We start from the raw sequence: 24,855 nt of genomic DNA on the forward strand, positions 1-24,855 counted from the left end.
CTTAACTAAACTCACCGGAAATACTGGGTGTTTCCTAGAAAGCTCTTCACTTAAAACTACTTCTACCGCGTTTTTGCCGTGCAATCTAATTATAGGAAAAGGTCCGGCAAATGCTGGTTTAAGTTTCTTATTTCCTCCTAGGTTATTGAAATTAACCGTAGAAAGCATAACCAAATCGCCTATTTTAAAGTCTGGTTCTTTATGGGATTGATCCCATCTTTGTTTATTATATGCCACTGCCTCCTCGACACACTGAGCCGCATGTTTTGTAGTAATATCAAGCATTGCTTTGAAATCTACTGCAGTAGGGTGCGCCTGCGGCAACGAGCTGTTTATAGCTGCTACTGGCATCCTTGGAACCCAACCTCTCTCAAGAACAAAGGGAATTTCTTTCGTAGAAGAATGTCTACGGCTGTTGTATGCTATTTCTAGGGCAGGTAGAAGATTGACCCAATCGTGCGTATATCCGTCGTGGTTCTTAAACTCTAGTCCGAAAGCGCAGAAGCGTCGCAACATATCTTCGAGCGTTTGTATCATTCTCTCAGCCAACCCGTCTGTTTGCGGATGGTAAGCTGTAGAAAAGGCTAGCTTAGTGCCTAGCATATTGTGGAGGTTTCTCCAAAACTCAGAAGTAAATTTAGGGTCGCGATCACTGATGATTATGCAAGGTATTCCTACATCTGACAAAATCCTATTCCAAAAGGTCATAGCAACTTCCATCGCAGTGTCGTCTTTATGGTTGGGAATGAAGCGGGCTCTTTTAGAGAACCTGTCTACTATGACTATAACGGAGTTATAAGAATATGGTCCTCCTGGAGGGAGTCCAGTGACGAAGTCCATGTTGATAATCTCCCACCTTGCTCTAGGTTCTAACTTCTTCAATAGTTTGTAGCAAACCAAATCTTTTGCCTGTCAATTTATTTGATGTCTGACAGGTTCGGCAGCTGGAGACAAATTCCTTAGTGTCCTTCTTCCATTCCGCCCACCAGGCTGTCTGGCCGACCCTTTCTATAGTTCTTTCTAAAGCAAAGTGTCCCGAACTGACGCCATCATGACATCCAGCTAGAATGTTGTCAATCTGGTTTTTATCCTGTAGAACAATGACACTGGAATGTCGGTGGCGGTAGTATATTATTCCATCTAAAAGGGTAAGTTTTCCCTGTGTATAGGGCTGAAGTAAATACGGAGGCAAGCTTGCTATAAGCTCAGGGGAGCTATTCTCGTTATCTAGGATGCTCATGAGCTTTACTAGATCAGGATTCTTTTCATAACTAAGACAAACAAGGTCAAAGAAAGCCTCATCTATGTCACACACATGTATTCCTAGTATTGGAAAGACATCTTTGTCTTCTGGGTCGTACGCTGGGTTATTGGGTGTATTGGGCAGAGCCCATCTGCTAAGGCCATCAGCATTTAAGTGTTTTGCTCCGGCCCTGTGAAGGATGGTCATATGTCCGCGGTAGAGTTGTATTGCTATCTGCCATTGTAACATATGACGATTGGGTGTTTTCATGTTCATCAGGGTTTTTACTGCTGTACAGTCCGTTTTCACTACTACATTGCATCCTTCTAAGTAGTAATGCAGCTTCTCTAGTGCCCAGACCAAGCAAAGTCACTCCATCTGACTAGCGCCGTACCTTTTCTCTGTCTTCCTTACTTGCCTAGATATGAATAGAATGGGTTTTTCAGTTGGAATTCCTTCTATCACAAATTCTTGATGCAAAGCCGCTCCTATCCCTTCAAAGCAAGCGTCAATATATAATATAAAAGGGAGATTTTAATCTGGTTGGGCTAAAACTGGTGCTGTTGTCATTAATTCTCTCAGCAGTGCGTAGGCTTCTACCCGGGTGTGAGTCATTTTGAATATAATATCTTTACTACACAATTCATATAGGCATTTAGTTACCTTAGCAAAGCGCGGTATATTTTGTCGGTAATAACTACAGAAGCCCAAGAAGGATTGAATTTCCGTGATAGTCTGAGGCATGGATTTCAGGAGGACTGCCGCTACTCTATTTTGATCTATAGCTAAGGAAAGACCTGATACTATATGCCCTAGCGCTTTTAACTCGGCAAATCCAAAGTTACATTTTTTGATGCATAAATTTAGACCAGCTTCCGCTATGCGCTGTAGTATAACACTCAGTTTTCCTATATGGTCCTCCCATGTTTTAGAGAATAATATGACATCATCTATATAAACCATCAGCCATCCTTTGCGAATAAATTCTCCCAGTATGCTATCCATCATCCGCTGAAAGTGAGACGGAGCGTTCTTGATGCCGAAGGGCATTCGCAGGTATTCATAGACACCTAAGTGACAGATAATCCTCATATATTGGCGGCTACTTGCTTCAATAGGTATCTGGTGAAACCCTTTCAGGACATCCATAGTAGTGATGTATTTAGCCTGAGCCAAATTATTGAGCGAGTGATCTATCCGCGGTATGGGGTAGTAATCAGCTTTAGTATAGTTATTTAGGGCTCTAAAGTCACCCACCATACGTGATTTCTCATTATGCCAAGCTATAAGGACAGGCGTCGTGATATTTACTTGTTTGTTATGTCCCACCTTTCTAATGACTCCTAGGAGGAGGAGTTCTCCTATATGCGTTTCTAATGCTTCTCTTGACTTAGGACTCGAGGGGTACGGAGCTCTTTGCAGAATGGGAGGGTACGGTGGTTGACAAGTTAGCTCTAGTTTGATGTTGTGCCCTTTGACATCACCTATTGGGTGTTCACTAGTACAGAAGGCATCTCGGTGTTTATGACAGGTCTCTAGAATTTCTAATTGTTGTTTTTCCGTAAGGCTCTTGTTGACAGCCGCTTGAGATAAGTATTCGGATCTGAATTGTTCTTCTGCCTTGGAAGGCTTGATATTTTCAGAAGAGCTGGGCGTAATGTTACATATCTGGAACTTTCTTTTAGTATCTCCTCCTATGGTGAAGAAACGGCCTCTGCTCTGAAAGATATCAAACCCATACATACAAAAGGCGTCATTGCCTAATATCAGGTAATCACATAGCTCGTCTTGAAGGACTACGAATTCAAGATCTAGTCTGAGGGATCCTTTGGAGTGAGGAAATATTAATGGGATCTGTATTACTCCTAGAGGTTTCATGGTTGAATTACAACTACTGAATTTGGCTCTCGGTGTAGGTAGTAGAACTTCTTTCCATTCAGGATACATGGAGTTTAAAAATGTCGCGCTGACGCATGAGCAGAAGGCTCCTATATCCAATAATATTTTAAGCTCTTGTCCGTTAAACAGCGCAGTAGTGTAGCTGGTTTGACCCAGTGTGTAACTCATACCTGGCGCGGGTTTATTTGTAAATAATTTAGCTTGCGACATGTGTCCTACGGGCATAGAAACGTCCCATTTCTGAGGTAGACACGAGTCGCCGTGAATGGATTTAATATTAATGTCATCTCCCATGTCTGCTTGTATCACCATGGTACCTGCTTCTCTTTCCTCAGGCTCTGTGCGGATTATATCAAACAAGGATTCCTTATCTGATTCTTCCTCGGAATCATATGAGATATTGTTAATTTTCTTCCAAGGGTTTGGGCATTCAGGTCGCCGGTGTCCTTTTTCTCCACAGTTATAACATTCAATGGAAATATTCCTTTTAGGGACTTCTGTGGAGACATTCTTGGGCGTGGTCTCTTTGAGAGCACTATCAGAAACTACTGGCGGTTCTTTATACTTCTTTTGTAACCCCGTATGTTCTACTATTTCTTCCATAACCCCTATAAGTTTAGTAAGATTAATATCTAGGTTATGGATACGGCAACGCACCGCATGTTCCATGGAGCCCCTACATTGGTTCAGTATTTTCTCATTTATTGTTAATCTAGAGGCATTGCGGTCAATACAGAGGATTCTTTTCTTTTGCGTTAAGCACCATTTATGAGCTTGGTGTTTAGCAGCATCAAAATAGTCAGTTTCAAAGGCCTTGCGCATTCTGTTTTCCCATATGCGCGTGCCAAATTGCTCATGTATGAGCTCCTTCCACTCTTTCCAAGATATATCTCCTTCTGATTCGTTGACATTAACAAACCAATCCAGCGCTACCCCTTCGAGTAGGCGCGGTAGTCTGCTGATAACTACGAGTTCATCTGCTTTATATGATTTGAGGATGTGATCTATGTATTTCATAAAGTTTACATGATCATATTCCCCTTCTCTGCTAAACTTCGGCCAATATTTGATTGGAGGAAGTAGTTTATTAAGAATAGTCATGTCGGGGATTCCCATAGAAGGACTCTTAGTGAAGTCTGGTCTGTGCGTCTCTGGTTTGCTATCTTTTGGGGAAGAATTCATAAAAGGGTTATTGAACCTAGGCTCTTCATGTTCTGTACTTCGGCTGGCATCAGGTTTTGCCGTTGGAGTAGCTCTTGGTACTCGAAGATGAGGAGGTTCATCTTTTCCTTTAGGAGCATAGTTAGTCTGTATTAACTGGTCAATTTTCGCCGAGTTTATATTGCTCCTGTTAATCAATTCATTGACCGCGCTAATTAGATTAAGTTGGATGCTTGACTCTTGTTCCGCTCTCAGCTTATATTCACAAAGGAAAGCTTCCAGATCAGACGCGGTAGTTGCTTTAGTTGACTGTTTTTCTAAGTTACTAAGCCTTTCTGATACTTCTTCCACGGCGATTTCAATTGCTTTGGAATTATTCTCGGTGTTACTTAATTTTTTATTGATGTCTAGCATAATAGTCTTCAACTCGGGGACTGCTACATAAGGCTCCAAGGATCTTTCTAACGCTTTTTGAAAAGCAGTCTCCATAACATTCCTTAAATCTGTGTGGCACATCTTAATACTAGCAATGATATTTTTGTGACTCTTATTGCTATTGTCGCTCAAATTGGCCATATTACTATATACATTGGAAAAAAATGAAAAAAATTCGCCGGTGCTTAATCCATGTTGTTGTAGGCCTGGTCGAGAGTATCCGCTACTCTCATTAGCTTCTTCCATTGGCGAGGATTGTGGCTCTTCCTCATGTTGTTTGAGGTAGAGCTTCTCTTCTTCCCTTTGTCGCCGTTCTTCGCGGGGAACATGAATTTCATTACTGTCCACGGATTCCATCCTTGGACGTGAGCTTCGAGTTCGTGTTGCTTCATGATCTTTTGGCAGGATTTCTGAGATTCTTGAGCCTTGCGAAGTAACGCTCTGAGCTCCTCGCTCGCGCCATGGGGCTGGGATTTGGCGCACTCTTGCCAGAGCTTGATGTGCTCTTTGACCAGGTGTTTGGTCAATTTGATCTTGGACATCTTCAAGGTGTCTATGGCCGTCTCTTCTCGGGGTTTCTGGGTATTGCCCAAGGATTGGACTATTTCGTCGACTTCCATCGCTCCGGCTGTCGACGTACTCGGATTCTGAACTGGAGCCGTGGTTTTCTTCTTTGGCTCGTTCCTCACGGTCACCACGCTGTCTGATCTTCCTAGTCGCGGCGGGGAGAGGGCTTTTAAGTTCAGGTCTGCTGGATCTGGTAGCCATTTGTTGTTAGTATTTTATTTTTTCTTTTTAGTAAAATAAAGGAGATAAAATTTTCACGAACAAAAGCCTTTGTCTAACTCCTTGTCGGAGAAAGTGTTGCTGACGGCACGGTGCGCGTTAAGGGAGGCAGATGTAGAAGCGTGGTCAATAGAGGTCACTAGAGAAAAAAAAAATATTACTAGTTAGTAAGAGGTATATTTTTTTCTAAAAAAAAGGCGTACTTTTTAGGAAGCGTTTGTATTCTCTTTGTTTCTTAGTGGCGCGGTGATCTGCTACTAAGAATTGAAATTCAATGCAAGCGTCTACCTCTTTTAAGTAATTCTTTTGTATGCGGAGGTTGGCTATCTGTAACTGTTCTTCGTAGGTGAGGAGTTCCCAGTCAGATGGTTTATAGTTGGCTCGAAACTCTTTGGATCTGATTCTAAGATAGTTAAGAGAATATTTTATTTGTTCAGCGTTTTCTTCCAGATGATTCACTTTTCGGGAAGAGAGGGAAAAAGAGGATATGTTTTTAGTTTTATATATTTTTATAGAAGAGAGTTGGTAGAGATAAAAGGTAGGTTTTTTTTTATTATTATTTTGGTTGGTAATATAGTGGTATGAAGGGCGAGAGGCTTTAGAGGATAAATTCCCGGCCAGACCCCCAATTGTCAGCGGCGGCGATACCAAGACTACCGTCTTCTAGCTACGCAGGCTGCAACTTTAGGAGCTATATTTATAGCGGAAGGATAATGAGCACGGATTCAGAGGGTAGAATACCGGCAATTTTAAAGAAAGAATTATATTTAAGCACGGAGGGGCTTAACTCAAAGAGTTAAGGGTATTTAAGTGCCCTCCGTAACTTTTCAGGGCCTGTAAGACAGGGGTGGTGGAATGCCTGAAGCAGCGGGGGCCTGGAATTCAGGTTTGGTTCGCTGGGATACCCCGGTAGAAGCCTTCAGAGGAAGGATTTCTATGAGAAAGGAACTAAGGAGACTCACTGGTTGGAAAGTAATACTTTCACCTACAGGGAGTCCGGACTGAGTTTCCTAGGAGAGAACCGCGAGCACTTCGTAGAGTAGCGCTAGGGAAGTTTTCTTTTCAAACTTCAAAGGAATTGGACAACGGAGCAGAGAATCTTTTGGTTGAAGGTGTGTTCGAGGGAAAGCGCTCTGGTCAATGTCAGGGTGGATGAAGATTCTGCCCCTTCTTTAGCGGAGGAGATTCGTTCTTTATATAGCTTTCTCTCTGGATCTTACTTCACCATAGAGATCCAAGTATCTAGAGCTAATCCGCTATTTTTTGCGGGGGCTCATCTTTTGGTCATAACTTCTCGTCACGAAGATGAGCCCCTCTCTGACAGAGGCTAAGATGAGCGCTTTATGTTACCGCAACTCTATTTGCAATGTTTTGCTCATGTCTGCGCGGTCATAGTCGCATGTCTTCAGTCGCAAGTATGGCAGCTTTCTGTGCGATAATAGTCGCAGACGTTTCTTTTGGTCTTTTTATGGATTCTTTGTATTCAGCGCCTCCTTGTTACTCTCTTGGTCTAAGGAGGCGCCTTTTTTTCTTTTTTATTTATTTATTTTTCTATTTTATACTTAGATTTTTTGTATACTTCAAGTGAAGCTTTTTTCGTGTTTTTATTGTTCAGCTAGCTCTGATACAGTAGCTGGCTGACATTCCCATTCAAAAGCAAAGAAGAGTTAATCGGTTCTCTACTTATTGGCTATACACACAATATTATCTTGCAAACAATTTTTGATCAAATTCGGGCTCTATTCAGACTGTTTCAAATCAAAATTCCTGCTTGGTCTACCATCAGACAATCACAGGCTTGGATTCAAAGGCATTTGAAGTCAACCCTATCTACCAAGGCCAGTGTCTTTGGAATCCCGTGTGTGTCTCTGAGTGTGAAGACACTAATTGGCCAGGCAATTCAAGTCCCTGGTTATTTACATGCACTGTTATTCTGACTTATTGTGCCACATCTTTCTATCTCTTAAATCTCTCAGGAGGTTTCAAATCCCCAAGTTGCACCGTTGGTCAAATTTTATCCTGAACAGGCATACGGAAAAAACATACACAGTCTGTGTCAATATAAGAAGTGGCTTGAATGCCTTCCACGAAATTTACGAACGCAAATGTGCTACCGCGGATCGGAACACTTCTACATCTTTGAGCCTGTTGAGTTGGAATCACGGACACTTGCCATCCCTGTTTACTTTTTGACAATATCTGATGTAGTCTACGCAAAATGTGTTTTACCCAAAATCAAGTGGCTCACTCCTAGTCATTGTGAAATCTCCATTGCTCCAGATCTCTTGTTCAGTCATCCAGATTTATTTGATACTGGCATAGAAGAGTTCAAGACGGGGTACCCACAAATTCAAAGGAACAATTACCTTCTGTCCAAATCATGTTGTAACAAGTTGTTTGAAGTATCCGAAGTCTCTGAAAAAACACCTTCTACCACAACTGTCACCCGATTGCCTAATGATTGGCGCCGCAAAGCACACGGAAAAATCATAAGACATGTACCAATAACATTGTATTCCAACGATACCTCCGGTAATCTCTCAAAGAAGTGGAATAAACACATTTCATTCTACTTTTCCCTGTCTGGCCTTTTGTTCAACCTAACAAACCAACAATTCAACATCCATTTTCTATCAACTTCTAATCGTGCGGGTGTCTTAGAGATTGGAGAACAGATTGTTGATGAGCTCAAGTAGGTTTTGAGATAGATATTAACTGAGATTTCGCATCCAAACTGATTTGGTCCTGGATTATGCTATATAATTGTAGTGAAATCAGCTTAAACGGATTTGAGGCGTATGATACCTCAATCTCCCAGCCCGTTCTTGTCAATGGTCTCATGCTTTTATTCCTTGGTGATTCTCCTATGGATGCTGAAATAACAAACACCCCTATACCGGGCAACTGTCTCAATCCGTGCCGTATGTGCTCATTGTCTGCGCCACAGAAGAAACTCAAGCCAACTAGCGGTTATTTGCAACGGTTCTTGCACCTTGATTCAAACGGATATCACATGCCAAACCAACCACGTCGATGGATAGAAACTATAGAAAATACATACAAGCTTTGGAACCTATCTTATGGAATAAAGAGAGTTTACAATGTTATGCAAAAAGCGTGGGGTGTTGTCGACTCAATTAACCAAAGATTTATGGCAGCAAGGAAGGATAAAGAGGGCAAAAAAGGATTTGATAAGCTATTAGAGGAAGATTCAACTAGGATTTTCAATCCTTGGTTAAAACTTGAAGGTTCTTGCCTTATTTTTATCTAAGAATTTCTTTAATTTCAAGCTTTACTGACTCCTTCTTCTTTCTTAATAGGGTTTGATGGTTGTCAAGATACTCCGGTGGAAATCCTTCATGTTGTATTGCTTGGTGTTTTCAAGTACATGGTGGGGGAATATATCAACAACTTTGATAAGAAGAGGCGTGAAGAATTGTCTGGTCGTGTTCAATTGTTTAATACCGACTTGTTGAATCTTCCTCCAGCAAGTCCAAAAACGCTGATTAACTACGTGGGGAGCTTGTCTGGCAAGGATTATAAGTTTTTCATCCAAGCCGCACCTTTTGTATTTTTCAAATTCATGGATCCAGATCAAAGGGAACTCTGGCTTTCACTTTCCATCCTCTGCTCCTTAATTTTCCAAACTAACATCAGCCAAATGGACGAATACCAAGTAGAACTCAAGAAACATGTTGATATCTTCTTGCGCAATCTAATCAAAAGCAACGCGCAGTGGATCAACAAGCCAAAGTTTCACATGCTTCTCCACCTTCCTGAATCCATTCTTTGCTTTGGCCCCGCCAGTCTGTTCTCTACCAAAAAATTCAAATCCTTCAATTCAGTTCTCAGGAAGTCTTCAATTCACTCCAACAAACAAGGTCCAGGCAAAGATATTGCCACTAGCTTCAGCGATTATGAAGCACTCCGGTTTATATTGTGTGGCAGTGTGTTCTACAACACCAAAACTGGATCTATCTCACATTCCTCACCAGAGCTGCTGAGCATCTTTTCCGATAATGCATCAATCAAGCAGTCAATGGGGTATAATGATTTCATAATCAATTCATTGATATCATATCCCTACAAAAAGAATGTATTGTTGCCTGAATCCAAAGAAGTTGAAGTTCCCAAGAGTCTACAAACAGGATATGAAGGGCAGAAGATTGAACAAGTCTGCAAGATTCAACTTAACCCGCACGAAGTGCTTCAAAAAGGCTCTTTTGTTTTGGTATTTATGATTTCAAGTTAGTAGCTTCATTTGATTAAATCACTAAAACTCTGTTGCCTTGACTTCAACAGGCAGGACAGAATCATGATGCACAAATTGTTGGACAGATCAAATCAATATGGCGTGTAGGCCTGGATTTATTCTGCCACCTTAACATATTACAAAGTTCAACAGTTGATCTGTTTTATGGAATGCGGGAATTCCTTTGATCAAATGTGAATTGCTTAGTTAGAACAAAGGTGCTTAATATGTTGATCTCAATCTTTTTCGTGATATATTTATCTTATCCTTCCTTTACATCTCTAGATGATTCAAACCACCTTGAACTTCCAGCACAATTGCAACAGTGCGGGATGTACAGTGAAGAAAACAAAGTCGGTATGTGTTGAGAGGCAAGAAACTTCAGTGAAAGATCCAAAGGTTCATCACGAAGATCTACAGGCCTACATCCTTAATTCTTCCTCTTTACACTCTCCTGAGACCCACAGAAGGCTTGTGGCGTTACCCACTCAGCCAGTTAGCCCTGGCAAATGGGTTGAGGCTATGAATGAAGGCCTTTGGAAATGGCAGGGCGCAACTGGTACTGAGTGGAGGACTTCCCGTCATTTTTGAATAAATCTGGAATTTCAGATTTCGCAGGGAAATCTGGAATTTGGGACTCTGGATTGCTTTGGGGATCTTTGGGGACCTAGATTTCCCTGCGAAATCTGAAATCTGGCGGCTCAGATCTAACTTTCCAGATCAACGGGAAGTCCTCCAGTATTCTATTAATTCTCCTCATCCCTCGCATGCTTCTGAAACCTTGGAAGGTTCAGTCAGAAGTTCCACTGTCTATTGATTGGTTTTGATCTAAGTTCTAAACTAGAATATACATCTAAGTTCTAAACAAGATAGCTCTAATTTCTAAAGTAATTCTGACAATATTACCAAAATTATCTACAAAAATGCAAAGGGAGAAAAAACTTGAAATCCCAAGGAGACAAGGTGGAACGCTTCTTCCCGTTGGGTCAATACAACACATATGAATAAGCACAATGAGAGCAGTGGAATTGCTTCTGCACCTTGTGCCTGAGGCTTATCAGCCTATGAAGTGTGGAAGGGATTTGTTTCCTACAGTGCCCGATGGAGTATCACTATCAACCCAATGGGACGTGATGACTGCATTTGCTTCAAAGTTCACCTCCTTGGGCTGGCCCATCAATGTGGCGATGCACCAGGGATGCAGGGCCCCAAGCAATTCCGCTGATCAGGGCTGAGCGACTTGATGTAAAGTGTGACGGCGGTCTGATATTGCTCTGACACTACCAGGATGTCACAATAGCGCAACATCCTAGTGATGTTAAGGTGCTGAAGACATCACGTCGACGAGCAAGTTTGACCGACATCAAGCCGATGCCGACCTTCTCCTAACATCGCCCTGATGTCACAGGGTGTTGCACTGACATCTTGGCGACACCGATGTCAGGGCGATGTTAAGAATCCGTCTGATCGCACCAGTGGTGTACATAAGCTAACTCCCAGCCATAGTTGGCAAATCGTAAGACTGCTCAAATTTCTTGTTTGTGAAATGCTTTCAGCAGCCATCCCAATTAATTACCCAACGGTTTCAGAAGGGTTCAGGACGATCTTTGATCATGCAGGATAAGTGGGGCCGTGGAGTACAGATATCTTGATATTGCGCTGACTGTTGATGGGGGGCGTACATACCCACCAAGGCCGTCCTCAGTAGATCATCCGCAATGAAGCTCACTCCGGCCATCGCTTCCCTCCTCACTCGGGCCACGCTCCGCCCCCGGTTCCTCACGTCTTCTTCTGCTTCATGCAAGAGAACATCCAGGGAACCATCCAAGAAAACGACTCATGAGAATGTCTCTCCCAAGTCGCCTCCCGTGACTTCCGCCAAGGACCGACCTAAAGATGATTTGCGCTTATTCCCGCTGATTGGGCTCAATGGGGTGAACCCGTTCAATGTACCTTCACCAGTGAAAGCTGAGTCCGGTCGTTCTTCACCAGCGAAAGCTGAGTCCGGTCGTTCTTCACCGGAAGATCCCTATTGGGACAACTTGGCCATACCTTAACCTTAACCTTAACCTTAACCTTAACCTTGACCTTGACCTTAACCTTGACCCGCTGTAACACCTCACCATGTTACGTGCATGATGGAGTACCGCCTTAGCTCTGCGTTACGGTACAGCTGAGGCTCCCCTTATAGCACCCGGTGCGTCCTTACTTCGGCTTTAGAGCCCCCCCCCCCCCCGGGGGGGGGGGGGGGGGGGGATACAATGACATAGACGATACTAATATATATTTTAAACGCACCAAGGCGCAGGCGCATCGTACCTGATGACCGCTGTAGTAGATCTATTGTAGGCCTAGGAGTTGCTGGTCTATGCAATAGAGGGAGCGTTTGCAGGCGTAAAGCCTATGTTCTGTACCTAGTATTCTAATACCACTCATTAGCAGCGCTTGCCTAACTTTATGTACTCTATACGTTCTAACACATCATTAAATATTTACAACAACAGTACCGAAAGGATGCTACACTGACAGCTTCTATGATGCGGAACCATGTGCTACACGATTTCCGGCTGCCAATGTCATGTCTAAAAGTATAGTCATACCCCAATAGTTCCTGGGTCATATCGTGTCTTTGCCTCACGAAGGCACGCTGTTGCAGCGGTAGGTACATATTTCGTCCAGTATTTAGACAGAGCATCTTTGGCTCTAGACTGCGGCTGCTCCGACAAGTTGGGTGAGTCTGGCTCTCCCCATACTATATGAGGGTCATTCCTTATGTCCTCCCTCATCGAAGAGAGGTAAGTACATCTGGCCATTAGCGCATCGTGTATGGCTACTGCCGTGATCCCTTCTACAGTCATGTCTCCCGTACGGACGTAAAAGTAGTACTCTTCGAAGGCATAAACATATGCGTTGTATGCGCACCAAAATACTATGTCATTGTATTGAAAGAGGCATCGAATAAAACTTCTCTAATTCTGTTACGTTGCGGTGATCAGACCAAAAAAAAATGTATCGCGAGGATACGGATGAGCCTTGGGGGAACTCCGGATGAGGTGGTGGAATCCCAGATCCCATGTTGACTCATAGATTGGGATGGGAAGTCTATCACAATGGAGCTCTCGGTGCACAGGAGACACTCAATTTTCCTTAAGTCACACAACACTATGAGGATGCTTGATCTCATAAAGGGACGGAGTTGTTCCTACTCGCACTTCATTGTTACCTTTCATCAATTAGGCCTGGAGCCTCTTCGCTTAATTTGCAATCATTCTTGCGATTCAGAACATTTCATTGCTGAAACTTATTATTTGAACTTCATCGCACCCATCAAAACAGATTTCTTGATATTAACTTATATTTCTCATTTTGCCCTTATCACTTCCGTCAATTTACAATGCAACCAACTAAACAGCCGTTGAAACGACCACGTGTCACCTATCAGCAAAGCAAGATGTCTTTTCCCCTCGTCGAAGATATCTATAGCATTGTACCGTTGCCATTTGTGCAGGAGGTTCCAGTACCAGCCAGCTTAGAAGACCGTCCCAATGCTTTGCGTCTTGTCCGATATCTTGGGGGCCGTCCCCCACCTCTTCCGTCCAATCCATATACGTTTACAATTCCCGGTCACACTCTCAAACATGCCCAAGACTTTGCCCATGCCGTGGAAGGAACCGTGCGTTGGACTACTCAAAAGCAAAAACCCGACAAACACTTGCCTCAATCCAGTTCAGCCTTCAAGGCCGGTCCGGGCAGGCCCACCACGAATCGCTTCAAAATCAAGTTCAAATGTCCCCGCGCTGGACATGCAATAAGGCCAGTAAACTCACGGAAGACGCACGACTCCCAAAAGATTGGCTGCACCGCACGTTTCACGATATCCCATCACATCACCACCAACACACTCCGGGTCTTTTGGCTGTGGGAGCACAACCATGACCCTTTCTCTAAAGAGGAGATGTTAATTTGCCGCGCTCCAAAAGCTGTTGAGAAGTGGCTCAATGATTGAGTGGTCGATGGTTTAGGGTGGGATTCAATTGACCGTCTTTTATATGTGCCTGACTTGTTTGACGATGTGAGTAACTTTTACATTCACTTCTCTTTTAACTATTATTTTGGTAATGATTATTGACATCAGCTTCTATCTCCACTTTCAGCTCAATCCTGATGTCTTCATACCTGAAGCCTCTTGACCCATGTACGATAAAGTAAGAAACTTGCTTCACAAGCGAATCAACATCCTGTCCAAGCGGGACCCAGATGTCTTCAAATCCATATCTTTGTGGAACATTGCGCTCATCAAGCTTGGCTGGCACACATATCTCCCTTCACCGGGCGACCCTTCCTCAGTCAACTATCTGTTTGCTTTCCAATCCCCATGGCAGAGAAAGATGCTTCTCAGTCATGGGCAGAGTATGCTGATGATCGACAGCACACACAACTCTGTCAGCAATTACTGTTTCCATGACGGTCGCAAGATCAGCCTGTATACCCTTGTTATTCAAGACCCAGTCACCGGCAAAGGACTACCGGTCTGCTGGGCCTTCACTGCATCGGCAGCGGCGTAAGTACTTTATTCATACTCTCAATTTGATTTTAACCCGTCTGACTGGCTCTGAATCACAACGGATGTATCTCTTCAGTGAACCTATTGCGATGGTCCTTTGATGGCTACGACTCAGCTCGGGGCTTGTGCCGCAAGCAATCATGAGCGATTGCGCGTTGGCTATTTACAATGCCGTTGCTGATGTGTACTCGGACCTCGGAACCCAAGGTCCAAAGCACTACTGGTGCATATTTCACGTCATCAAGGCCTGCAAAGGAGTGGCAGGTCGATACTTGCAAGATCTGGCTGCAGAGGCAGTCTCAGAATTCCGCAATTTGCTGTATTGTTGCTCACCTCATCTGGAGACGCGCTGGCGAGCATTTTCAGAAAAGTGGAGGGTTGTCAGCCCTGCTTTTGGAAAGTATTTGGAGGACCAGTGGCACTCTCACTACGAAAACTGGGCCATTTTCTACCGGACCGTATGTCGTATTCACCTCCCTATTTCCCTGTGTATCATTTCTGCAGCCCCGCTAATTTGAATGACATCGTTCTTCCATACATTATAAATGTACACGAAACTCATCACATAGACTTCGCATCAAGGGGTGCACACAAACAACTATGTAGAAAGCTGGCACAACATATTGAAATCTAAGTACATTCCAGGACCCGAACGTCGTTGAATTGATGCAGTCATCCAAATTTTCAAGGACAAGGTGCTGCCGAGGTATCAAAGGGAGCATGTTTGTGTTGAGATGGGCTTTCAAAAGCAACAGACCAGCAAATTTCAGCTCCATGCAAAAGTGCTTGGCGAGGGATACACGCGGTCATTCTTAGCTTTCATTGGGGTTCAATTTTTTGCCTTTCCTACCTATGTAAGCAACCTACAGGCTTGCTGAACTGCTGGTGGCGCACTGTCGCTGATCACTGACTTACGTGCATCGATGCAGTATCAAATTGGTTCCTTCACCAATCCGACTCTTCGCTTGTACACAGTTGCTTATGAACCAGGAGCAGGTTCAAGGAAAGGGAGACTTACTGGTTGCACCTGCCTCCACTTTGCACGGTCTGGAAGTGGGTGCAAGCACATGTACTTCATTGCCAAGGACCAACAGTTACTAGTTGTTGAACAAGTTACTGCGCTGGTACAAGAGGAGTACCCACGCGACCGGATGGGCATGGAAATACGACCTGCCCTTCCAATAACGCTCAATTCAGATGTCGAGGTGATGCAGGATGGATCTGATGTGGAGGTGTTGAATCCCACAACTTATCGGCAATTGCGCGACCAACCCAACATCTTGTACACTGATGTGGAGGTGTTGAACCCCACAACTTATCGGCAATCGCGCGACCAACCCAACATCTCGTACACAATGGCTCCACATCCGAGCATCCCTGTTCCCATTGCTTACCCACCGGTCTTGCTGGGTACTCACAGCGGTACAATTCCCTGCCACAAGGTTGAGAGGATTGTCAAACTTGACAAATACTCGGCATCTTCAGCGCTGGAAAAGGCCGACCTAATAATGTCGACTAAGAAAAACCGTTGCAGCATGCTAGAGAAAGCATCAATCATGGAAATCAATCTTTTCAGAGCTGCGTGCGAGGAGGTACTAAATATGGTTGAGTTGAGGTGTCGAGGAATCCGTACCACCAAATTATCTCCGGCAATGCCAGTCGCAGATGTGGCAGTCTTGGGGCGCGTGGAGATGGATGGACTTCTAGCCCGTTGGCAAGACAAGGGATGCAAGTTTTTGAAGCGGACGATAACACTCTTGAACAATGCCAAGCACCAAAAGCAGTTTGTCAAGGGTTCTTCTGTGGAGTCGATTGAAGTATTCAAGAAGAAATCATTTGCGATAATTGGAATGGTCGAGAACACCTGTAGTGGCATGAAGACAAGGGTACAGATACGTTGAGGAGCTATGGTGACATGAACTGATGAGCGGCCCTAGTATGAGGAAGGTGCGAAAGAATGAGGAGCATGGCGGAGGGTAACGGGAGCGTGAACACGAGTTGCTTATATTGCAAAGGTGCTTATCACGGTGGATTGAACTTTGTATTTTTCCTTGCATTTGTGTGGGCAGGGCTCATCCTGGCTCATCTCATCTTCATGGCCGTTGCCTGCCGTTGCTGTCTTACGATTATCCAACAATTGTCAATCTCTAGTTGTTAAGCCACTTTTTTCTCCTACTTCATTTGCGTTGCAAAGATTGCCAATTTCTATTTAATTCATTACAATTAAAGAAGTTTTATTCGGGGGTGCGTATTGAAAGGGCCGATCCATCATCGTCATATGCTTGGCCAGCGTGCTACTCCGCTCTGACATAGTGCTCTGGATCTCTTGTGTCCGGCGCGGCGCGCCGCCCCAGTACCCTAGCATGGACTGTATAGCTAAGCTACAAAGCTGCTGCGCCGACGGCTCGACTCTGCATCTCATATCTGATTACGCGCACGAGCCCATAGACGACCCCTGTGCGGTTTGCGTAAGCAGGGCAATCTTAGACTCCGCCTCCGCATACAAGGACTCCCTGTGCGAGGCCATCTCAATAAGGACTAGCAACAGACAGGAGGTTCCTACAGCCCCGCCCGGCTTACAGTTTGTCGACTGTGCCATCTTCTGTCTCGCGTGTTACGAGTATTCTTTTTGTGAGGAGACGATGAGGGTCTCGCATTTGTTTTGTAACAAAACTTGGCACATACTAGCCCAGGTGTCCGCTAGCTGTAGCACTGAGCTTTCCAAATGGCTGATAACGGCCATGGGCGGCCGTACTGCGGCAGGATACTCTGCTACCTACTCGCTGGACTCAGATACGCGTGAGTCGCTCCCGAGCTTGTCTTCCTTCCACCGTTTTAAGATGGAAGCCGCGCCTGACTGGAGAGTTGACGCGCCTTCCGAAGCTGATGCTGATGGGTACTTGTACTTAGAGGATTTGATATTGTCTGTTTGATCCATAGCTCTAGCACTGTGTCCCTGTGTGGAATAACTTGGGTCCTGGAGCGCAGGGTCCGGATGACTACGTCCCCATAGACTATCATCCCGTCGAGATCGGCGAGCGATTCCATGATGGTCGATATCGAGTCGTCCGTAAGTTGGGATGGGGAGGCTTCAGCACGGTCTGGTTGGCTTATGACCAACAGTTGAGTCGACCAAGACTTATCCATCCAAGCCTGATATGACCCTTAGACATACCAGTTGTGCTTCCCCCCCCCCCCCCCCCCCCCACAGGGTCGATCGACATGTGGCCGTTAAAGTGGCCAAATCGCCAAAAATATGCGCCGAGAAGGAAATCAAACACCAGCAACACGCCGCCTCTGCTAATCCGTCTCATCCAGGGCATGCCAATGTGGTCAGGCTGCTCGACCACTTCACCCACGAGGGTCCAAATGGCACGCATACCTGTATGCTCTTTGAGCCCCTGGGCGAAAACCTCGCAGCGCTCAGTCAGCGTTTCGGCCGGTACGGGATGCCCGCGCCACTCGTCCGGCAGATCGGACGGGAACTCTTGCGCGGCCTGGACTACCTCCATCGCGAATGCGGGATCGTTCATACTGACCTCAAATCCGCAAACGTCGTCGTCAGCATCCCCGACGTGGAGAAGCTCATCCGCGCCGAGCTGGACGACCCTCAAAAAAGCGAGTACGGCACCAAGACCTCGTGTCCCTTGCGTGCCCCCCACATCCAGACCACTCGCCCTGAAAACAACGAGCAGCCTGACTATAGCTCCATCTCCGTCAAGCTTTGCGACTTCGGAAACGCCACTTCTTTGGCCACCGGGAATGCAAACTTCTGGATCCAAACCGCTGCGTATCGCAGTCCCGAGGTCATCATCGAGGCTCCTTGGGATCATCGAGTGGACATTTGGAGTCTCGGTTGCCTGGTCAGTGTTCGCTTTTGTATATGTCCTCTTCCGCCAAATCATATGCCAGAGGAACACTGAGCTGAAGCCTGATATTTCTGCTGTTGCTTAGATTTTTGAGCTCTTGGCCGGAAGCCACCTCTTCCACACTACGGCTGACTATAACCGGGATTATCATCTTAATCAGATCGTCGACTTGCTGGGCGAGTTTCCGCTCCACATGATCACGGCCGGGAATTACATTCCTATGCACATCTTTGATATGCGTAAGCTGACCTTAAGTCATCGGTCATCGCAAAGTTTTTTTCCTTGGCAAAGCTCTAGCAAAAGAGAAAGAATACGACACTGACTGATGTTTGACGACTCTCGTTGCTCTGAAAATGGCGCTTCTGGATCTGTTAGAGATCATAAAAAAGAAGCAGAAAATGGAGGATTGGTGTCTCCGAGAGATGATGTTGATGAACCTGTTCGAAAGCGAGATCATCGGGTGCTTGGAATCGATCTTGATAGTCGATCCTGCCGAGCGACCCGAGGCAAGGCAAATCCTCGACGACCCAGACAACTGGTTGGGCCCCAATAAAACAAAGTGAATTGCGCTTACAATAAAAGTCACTTTTATCGTCCTTTCCTATGTACCCATGATAATTATTACCTCTTACCTATCCTGCTTTACTATTCAGCCAAGTTTTGTACTACTTGAAGGGTACAGAAAAAAAGACCTGTTTGCTTCCATCGACTTCTTACCCACACGCCGGCCACATTAAGCAGGGCCTTGTAGCCTGTCTACTTTATCCTGATTCCCAGAAAAAGTGAAATAAGTCAAGCATCTTTGGGCCCCACATACATATTCCTTTACAATTGTTATTAACATAGAAACACCTTGTCCAGTTCTCCCTTGGTGGCTCTGCTGATGGCTAACATCTGCCTGTGTGATGAAGTAAGCTTTTCCAACCACTTATATATGGGTCTGGATAATTATCTTAACTGAAATTTCTGAAAGGTTGTTACTTTAAAGTTGAACGGCCCTTTAAAGGAATCAACTGGACAACTTACCATCTAATAAACGTGTTGATTCAGAAAGAAGGCTTAAACCTTGCTGGCTGGTGAAAATTTACTGAGAGCAAGTTTGCACTAGTCAACAAGGTTGGCAGCCTCCTTCTAAATCAATACATTTAATTTTGGCGGATGGGGAGCCCTCCAGTCAATCACCTTTACCTCTCTCATTCCAGCTCGCCAGCCCTGACTTGTGTCACTAATCCAACAAGGACCAGTTTAAGAGGTCAATGTGATCTGTCATAAACGGGGGAAGAGGTGGTATTTCTAACTGTTTCCCGGACCAGAATCTCAAGCCTTTTGAATTTGAGTTAATGTCTATGCCTGGTGCCAGGTTTATTATTGCTTCTCTTATAGATTGGTGCTGTTTTTTTCCAATGATTAATCTTTGATTGGATAATTTTGGAAAACTCACTTGTGCTTGCCTCTGTGGAATGCTAGCACAGCTCAAGGCCTTGTCTGAACCAGGTTGGACAAACATGTCCCCAACATTTGGTGTCCGCTTTTGGAAAAACTTCAAGGGAATTTAGTGCCAATAGGGGGGTTCACAATTGGATAAAACTTTTTGGTGGAGCCTTAAACAAAAAAGGCTGCACTGAGGTTTTGGAGGTACATGCTTGGTTTGGTGAATGTTAGAGACTTGTTGGCCGAGCGGATGCACAGATTGTTTCCCTTTCAGGATGAAATGACAGTAATCACCCTGCAGCCAAACAAGCTTTGCCTCTCTTCAAGAATGATTGCCAGGCTGAGCGATCACAGATGACTTGTACTCCCACAGCAATGGAGGACTTCCCGTCGGCATTTAGAGAGCTCTAGATGCCCCTATAACTCCTAAATTAAGACATCTACTAAATCAACAATCAGTGCACATGAAAGTCATGAGCTGTAGGGTTAGGAAAACATTTTCCCTTCTACCAAAAATTAAGAGTATGGGTGTGTAAATTGAGATCTGGGAGGCTCCCAGACTCGACGGGAAGTCCTCCAATGTTGCACTAATCTTGAGAGCTCTGCAATAAGGGTGTTCAAAGTTGAAATCATAAAATTTTCAATGCATAAAATCATAAAATTATAAAACTTTCAAGTGATGATTTCATATGTACCATTCTAGAAATGTTGCTCTAGTTTGAGTGCTTGGGTGCAACATATTTTTTTCAGCTTAGAATTTTATGATTTTATGGTGTTATGATTTTATGCAAGTCAACTTTGAACACCCTAAATGAGCCTGATCTTTAGCATAAGGGTCTGTGTGAAAAAGAAAAAGCTCTCTGTGCCACAATTATTAAGGTCCACAAAGAATAAGAATGATAGCAAATGATTACAAACCACTCTCCATAATACTGAAGTACCACCATCAGTGAAGGCACAACAGTAAGTAATACAGATAGGCAAGATGATCAAAAAGAGAAACAAGTCCGGTCCCTCCCCTCCACCCGTGTCTGCCGTCTTGCCCAGCCAACTCTTGTACTCCAGGATGCGCTCCCAGACTAGCTTCATCATCATCTCTGCCCAACGCCCCTCCCACGTGCTTTGCTCCTCTGCACCATTTGGCCTGGCCACCCAGCCGCAGCCACCCAGGCCAGACCTCCGATCCGCCCCAGCCGGCCGCAGTCCACAACCCAACCACCAATGCGCTCACCGAGCACTGACACCACCAACGGCGCCGCAACCTCCGCCACGTGTGCAGACCCCATTGCCGTGTGCCGCTTTCCAGCCGCCTTGCCCCCCCCCCAGAAGGCGTTTACAACAAGGATTTCAGCGAGGCCCGGGTGGGGCGGATGGCCGCCGATCGCAGCCGCCCGCGCCGGGGGCCAGCTGTCCCGCTCCAGCATCTCGGAAAGCTTGCATGCACTCTAACGCAAGCTTAACAGCCAAGCCTAGCCAAGCCTCTGGAGCGGCATTCCGGCAGCCACAGCTCCGGTCCCGGCGCGTTTCCTGCACCGAATCCGGCCCGTCTGCTCGTGCCCCCAGCGCCCTTGTGGCGCAAGAGACAGTGTCTGCGACCTTCAGGCCTGCGGGCCCTGTGCCCTCCGCGTCTGTGGGCCCTCCGAGACGGCCGGCCCGCCCGGGGAGCATTCCGGCACGAGCGGCCACAGAGGTCTGTGGGGGGCGGCCGGGCGTGGCCTCGGCCCAGTCCTCCGCCCAGAAACACAGAAAAAGGGCACGGACAAGCGGCGCACCAGCGCGCATTTCGACCGCCCGCGGGAATCCGCCGGGGGCGCGAGGCCTTGCATTAATGTGTGCGAGTGTTATTAGTGGGGGCCCCACCGGCGTTGCGGGCCATTGGGCCCCCCCTTGACGGGTCTGGAATCTACAAGAGTGGAGCGAGGCCACGAAGACAAGAAAGAGCCAGGCCGCGAGGAGGCGCGCCGAGCCGGGCGGGTGGCGGCCGAGAAGGGTATAGGATTATATGCGGCTCCGCCCACGCAAAAAAGGAGAAAGAAAAAGAGACAGGGGGTTAAGGGGGGTTAAGGGGCGCCGAGGTTGAGGGCGCGTTGGACGGCGTCGACTTTGAGCCTGACCTCGGTCCACTCGCTGTCTTTGTTCGAAAGACTGGTGATGGCGCCGCCAGCGCCGACGGAGACCTCTGGGGCCAACATATGGGGCGCAAATGAGTGTTAGTGTCCGTCTGCGGCAGACAAAGAGAGAGAGAGAGAGAAGACGTACGGTTGTTGCGGATGACGGCGGAGCGGATGACGACGCTCATGTCGGCGCGGCCGTCGACGGCGACGAGGCCGAGGATGCCCGAGTACGGGCCGCGGGGCCTGGCGGCTTCGAGGCGGTCGAGGATCTCGATGCTCGAGAGTTTGGGTGCGCCGGTCATGGAGCCGGGGGGGAAGGCGACGGCGAGGGCGTGGAAAGGGTTGAGGCCGGGCCGGAGGGATCCCTGGACGGTGGAGACGAGCGAGTGGACGGTGGCGACGGTCTCGAGGCCGAACAGGCGAGAGACCTCGACCGTGCCCGGCACACAGAAGCCCAGCAGGTCGTGGCGGATCAGGTCGGTGATCATCAGGTTCTCGGCGCGCTCCTTTGGGTCGCGCTGCAGCCGCTTGGCCGCCGCCAGGTCCGCCGCCGGGTCCGCTAGCACCCGCCGGGCCGTCCCCTTGATCGGCTTCATCTCCACCCCCCCGCTCGCATCCACACGCATGAACCGCTCCGGCGACGAGCTGAGGATCGTCGTGTCGTAGCTCCCGAACCGCACGTAGGCCCCATACGGCGCAGGGTTCGCCCGGCGCAGCCCCTCGTAGCGCTCGAAGTGGCCCCCATCCCCCCCGTCATCTAGCTCGCCCCGGAACTGGGTCGTCAGACACAACTCGTACGACTCCCCCGAGACGATCTGCGTCTGGGCCAGGTCGATCGCTTTCAGGTACTCGGCCTCACTGACGATCGACTCCAGGGCTCCGCTGGCCTTCGTCTTCGGCTGAGGGGTTTGCGGCTCGGGGAGGTTTGCACTCGGGCGAGGGGGCTGGAAGATCTCGGTGACGGAGCGAGTCCACTGCTCGTATTCGTCCAAGGACAGCCCGACGGAGCGTGGGAAGTGTCGATGGGGATCGGGATCGGGAGATGGTCCGGTGGGCGTAGCAGTAGCAGTAGGAGGAGGCTGGAGGAGGAGGAGTGCGGAGGCGGTCCAGGTGGCGGAGGGATGGTGGAAGCTCAGGGCGGTGTTACAGAAGCCGAGCTCGGCGTCGGGCACGGCGGGCGAGGCCCGACAGGGGAGGTTGTAGTGGGCCAGCGATTCGGAGAGGAGCTCGTAGCCGATGTAGCCCATGAACCCGACGGGGGCTGCGGGGCCGTGGGGCTCGGCGGGCTCGGAGGCGGGGGGCACGGTTTCGGTGGCGGCTTGCAGCTCGTCCTGGACGGCCTGGAGCCAGTCCCAGAAGGTGGTGGCGTGCTCGAGCGGCTGCTCGGAGCCGTGGTGCTGGTCGGAGGGGAGCCGGATGGCCAGGGTCTTGCGGGCGGCGAAGTAGGAGAGCAGGACGTCGACGGAGCCCATGTGCGAGTAGGATTCCTGCCGGCCGCCGCCAGTCGAGTGGGTTTCGGCGGGGCTGTCGGCCGAGTCTAGCCAGACGTGGCCCAGGGGGCTGCGCGGCTTGATAGAGTTCTTGAAGACCTCCTCTGGAGTGAGATGGCTGTTCTTGAAGACGAGCGAGCGGACTTGGAAGCGGGGGGCGGTGCTGGTTGGGATGGGTCGCTCGGGGTGCTGGCGGAGGAGCTCGCTGAGCTGGAGGATCTCGTCTGGCAGGGCGCTGTAGGCCTTGGCCCTGCCGAGCCCGCTCTCCGAGTTGACGTGGGCGGAGTCGGAGACGACTTGGAAGAATGAGCGAAGGATCTGTGCGCCATCGGTCGAGCATACCGACTAAAAAAAAGAGAAGATGATTTCAGCGTTCAGGAAAGAGAGAAGAGGGTGGGTTTTTTTTTTTTTTGGTTTTCTGACCTCTGGATGGAACTGGACGCTGTGGAAGGGCAGTGTTTTGTGAGCGAGGCCCATGACGGTTCTTGCCGAGGGGCCATCCTGGGCCCAGGCGGTGATGAGGAGCTGGTCGGAGATCGAGGCGGGGTCGAGGGTGAGGCTGTTGTAGCGGACGACGGGGGTGTGCTGGCGGAGACGGTTGAGGATCCCGCGGGGGGCTCCGTGGGGGTCGAGTTCGAGTTCGAGGCTGGAGAGCTGGCCGTGGAGGACGGCGGGGGCGGGGCAGACGGCGGCGCCGTATGCGAAGCCGAGGGCCTGGTGGCCGAGACAGAGGCCGAAGGTGGGGATGGGCAGGGTGTTGCTGCGCTCGGGGGAGAAGAGGCGGGCGAAGAGGGCGGCGGGGTGCTGTGTGGTGGTGGCGGTGGTGGTGGTGCTAGTGCTAGTGAGGGCGGGGCGGCCGGGGCCTGGGCCGAGGATGATGGCGGCAAAGTGGGGGATGATGTGGCTTTCGAGGGTGGCCCTGGGGAGGAGAGATGGGTCAGCGGGGGGCTGGTCGGCGGCTGGTGTGGCTGGCGGGAGGCTTACCAGTCGCAGCTGCTGGGGCGGAGGATGAGGACGCGGCTGTCGAGCTGGGCGGTTGTGGGTGTGAGTGCGTGGAGGATGAGCTGGAGGATGTTGCGGGTGTAGGAGTCGTCGGCATCGAGGACGAGGATCCTGGGCAGGGCGGGGGCGGGGGCGGGCATGGCTGGGCTGTGGGGGGTGCTGGTGCTGGGGCTGGGGCTGGGGCTGGGGCTGGTGCTGGCTGGGGAGGAGCATGGTGGTGGTCAGGAGGAGGGTCGACTGGAGCGCGACAGCTGTACATATGATTCCTGTCCGGGCGAACCAGCCATCGTCTCAGGGGCAAGCACCCTAATAATCACTGGGGTGCAGTTCAGTTTGTGTGTCGACCCCCTCATGTTACATATTTATGTACATTGCAAAAAATTCAACTGGGTTGTTTGACATGCAAATTGCCGACCAACAAGCTTGCCAGCTAAAAAATCACACCAAAAATTTGTCCATGATGGCATGGTCATACCAACATTCAACCAGAGTGCAATTGAAGACTGCCTGTGTTGGTTGTTTGACATCCCAACTCAAAAAGAGGCCATATTGTTTTTCATGGAGTAGTGGTGATTTTGCGGATTTCGAAATTCAGGGGGAGTGCAATTG

General features: G+C 48.0%; 3 protein-coding genes across 3 annotated transcripts; 2 read left to right on the forward strand and 1 right to left on the reverse strand.

Annotated features, from left to right (window-relative positions):
• Positions 1 to 17,081: 17,081 nt before the first annotated feature.
• On the forward strand, positions 17,082 to 18,772 carry PtA15_6A774 (uncharacterized protein; the record flags this gene model as incomplete). Its single annotated transcript, XM_053170515.1, has 6 exons — positions 17,082 to 17,139; positions 17,251 to 17,267; positions 17,329 to 17,462; positions 17,552 to 18,203; positions 18,295 to 18,448; positions 18,585 to 18,772. 6 exons carry the CDS (start codon positions 17,082 to 17,084, stop codon positions 18,770 to 18,772), a joined length of 1,203 nt encoding a protein of 400 aa, XP_053021699.1.
• A 1,934-nt stretch (positions 18,773 to 20,706) lies between these two features.
• On the forward strand, positions 20,707 to 21,531 carry PtA15_6A775 (uncharacterized protein; the record flags this gene model as incomplete). The annotated part of the gene is made up of 1 exon (XM_053170516.1): positions 20,707 to 21,531. The coding sequence occupies one exon, from the start codon at positions 20,707 to 20,709 to the stop codon at positions 21,529 to 21,531; it is 825 nt and encodes a 274-aa protein (XP_053021700.1).
• A 169-nt stretch (positions 21,532 to 21,700) lies between these two features.
• PtA15_6A776 (uncharacterized protein) lies at positions 21,701 to 24,343 on the reverse strand (the record flags this gene model as incomplete). The annotated part of the gene is made up of 5 exons (XM_053170517.1): positions 21,701 to 21,819; positions 21,900 to 23,589; positions 23,668 to 23,890; positions 24,094 to 24,163; positions 24,229 to 24,343. The coding sequence occupies 5 exons, from the start codon at positions 24,341 to 24,343 to the stop codon at positions 21,701 to 21,703; spliced, it is 2,217 nt and encodes a 738-aa protein (XP_053021701.1).
• Between the last annotated feature and the right edge of the window lie 512 nt (positions 24,344 to 24,855).

Source organism: Puccinia triticina, chromosome 6A (genome assembly GCF_026914185.1).
Source record: "Puccinia triticina chromosome 6A, complete sequence".
NCBI classification, from domain to species: Eukaryota; Fungi; Basidiomycota; class Pucciniomycetes; order Pucciniales; family Pucciniaceae; genus Puccinia; species Puccinia triticina.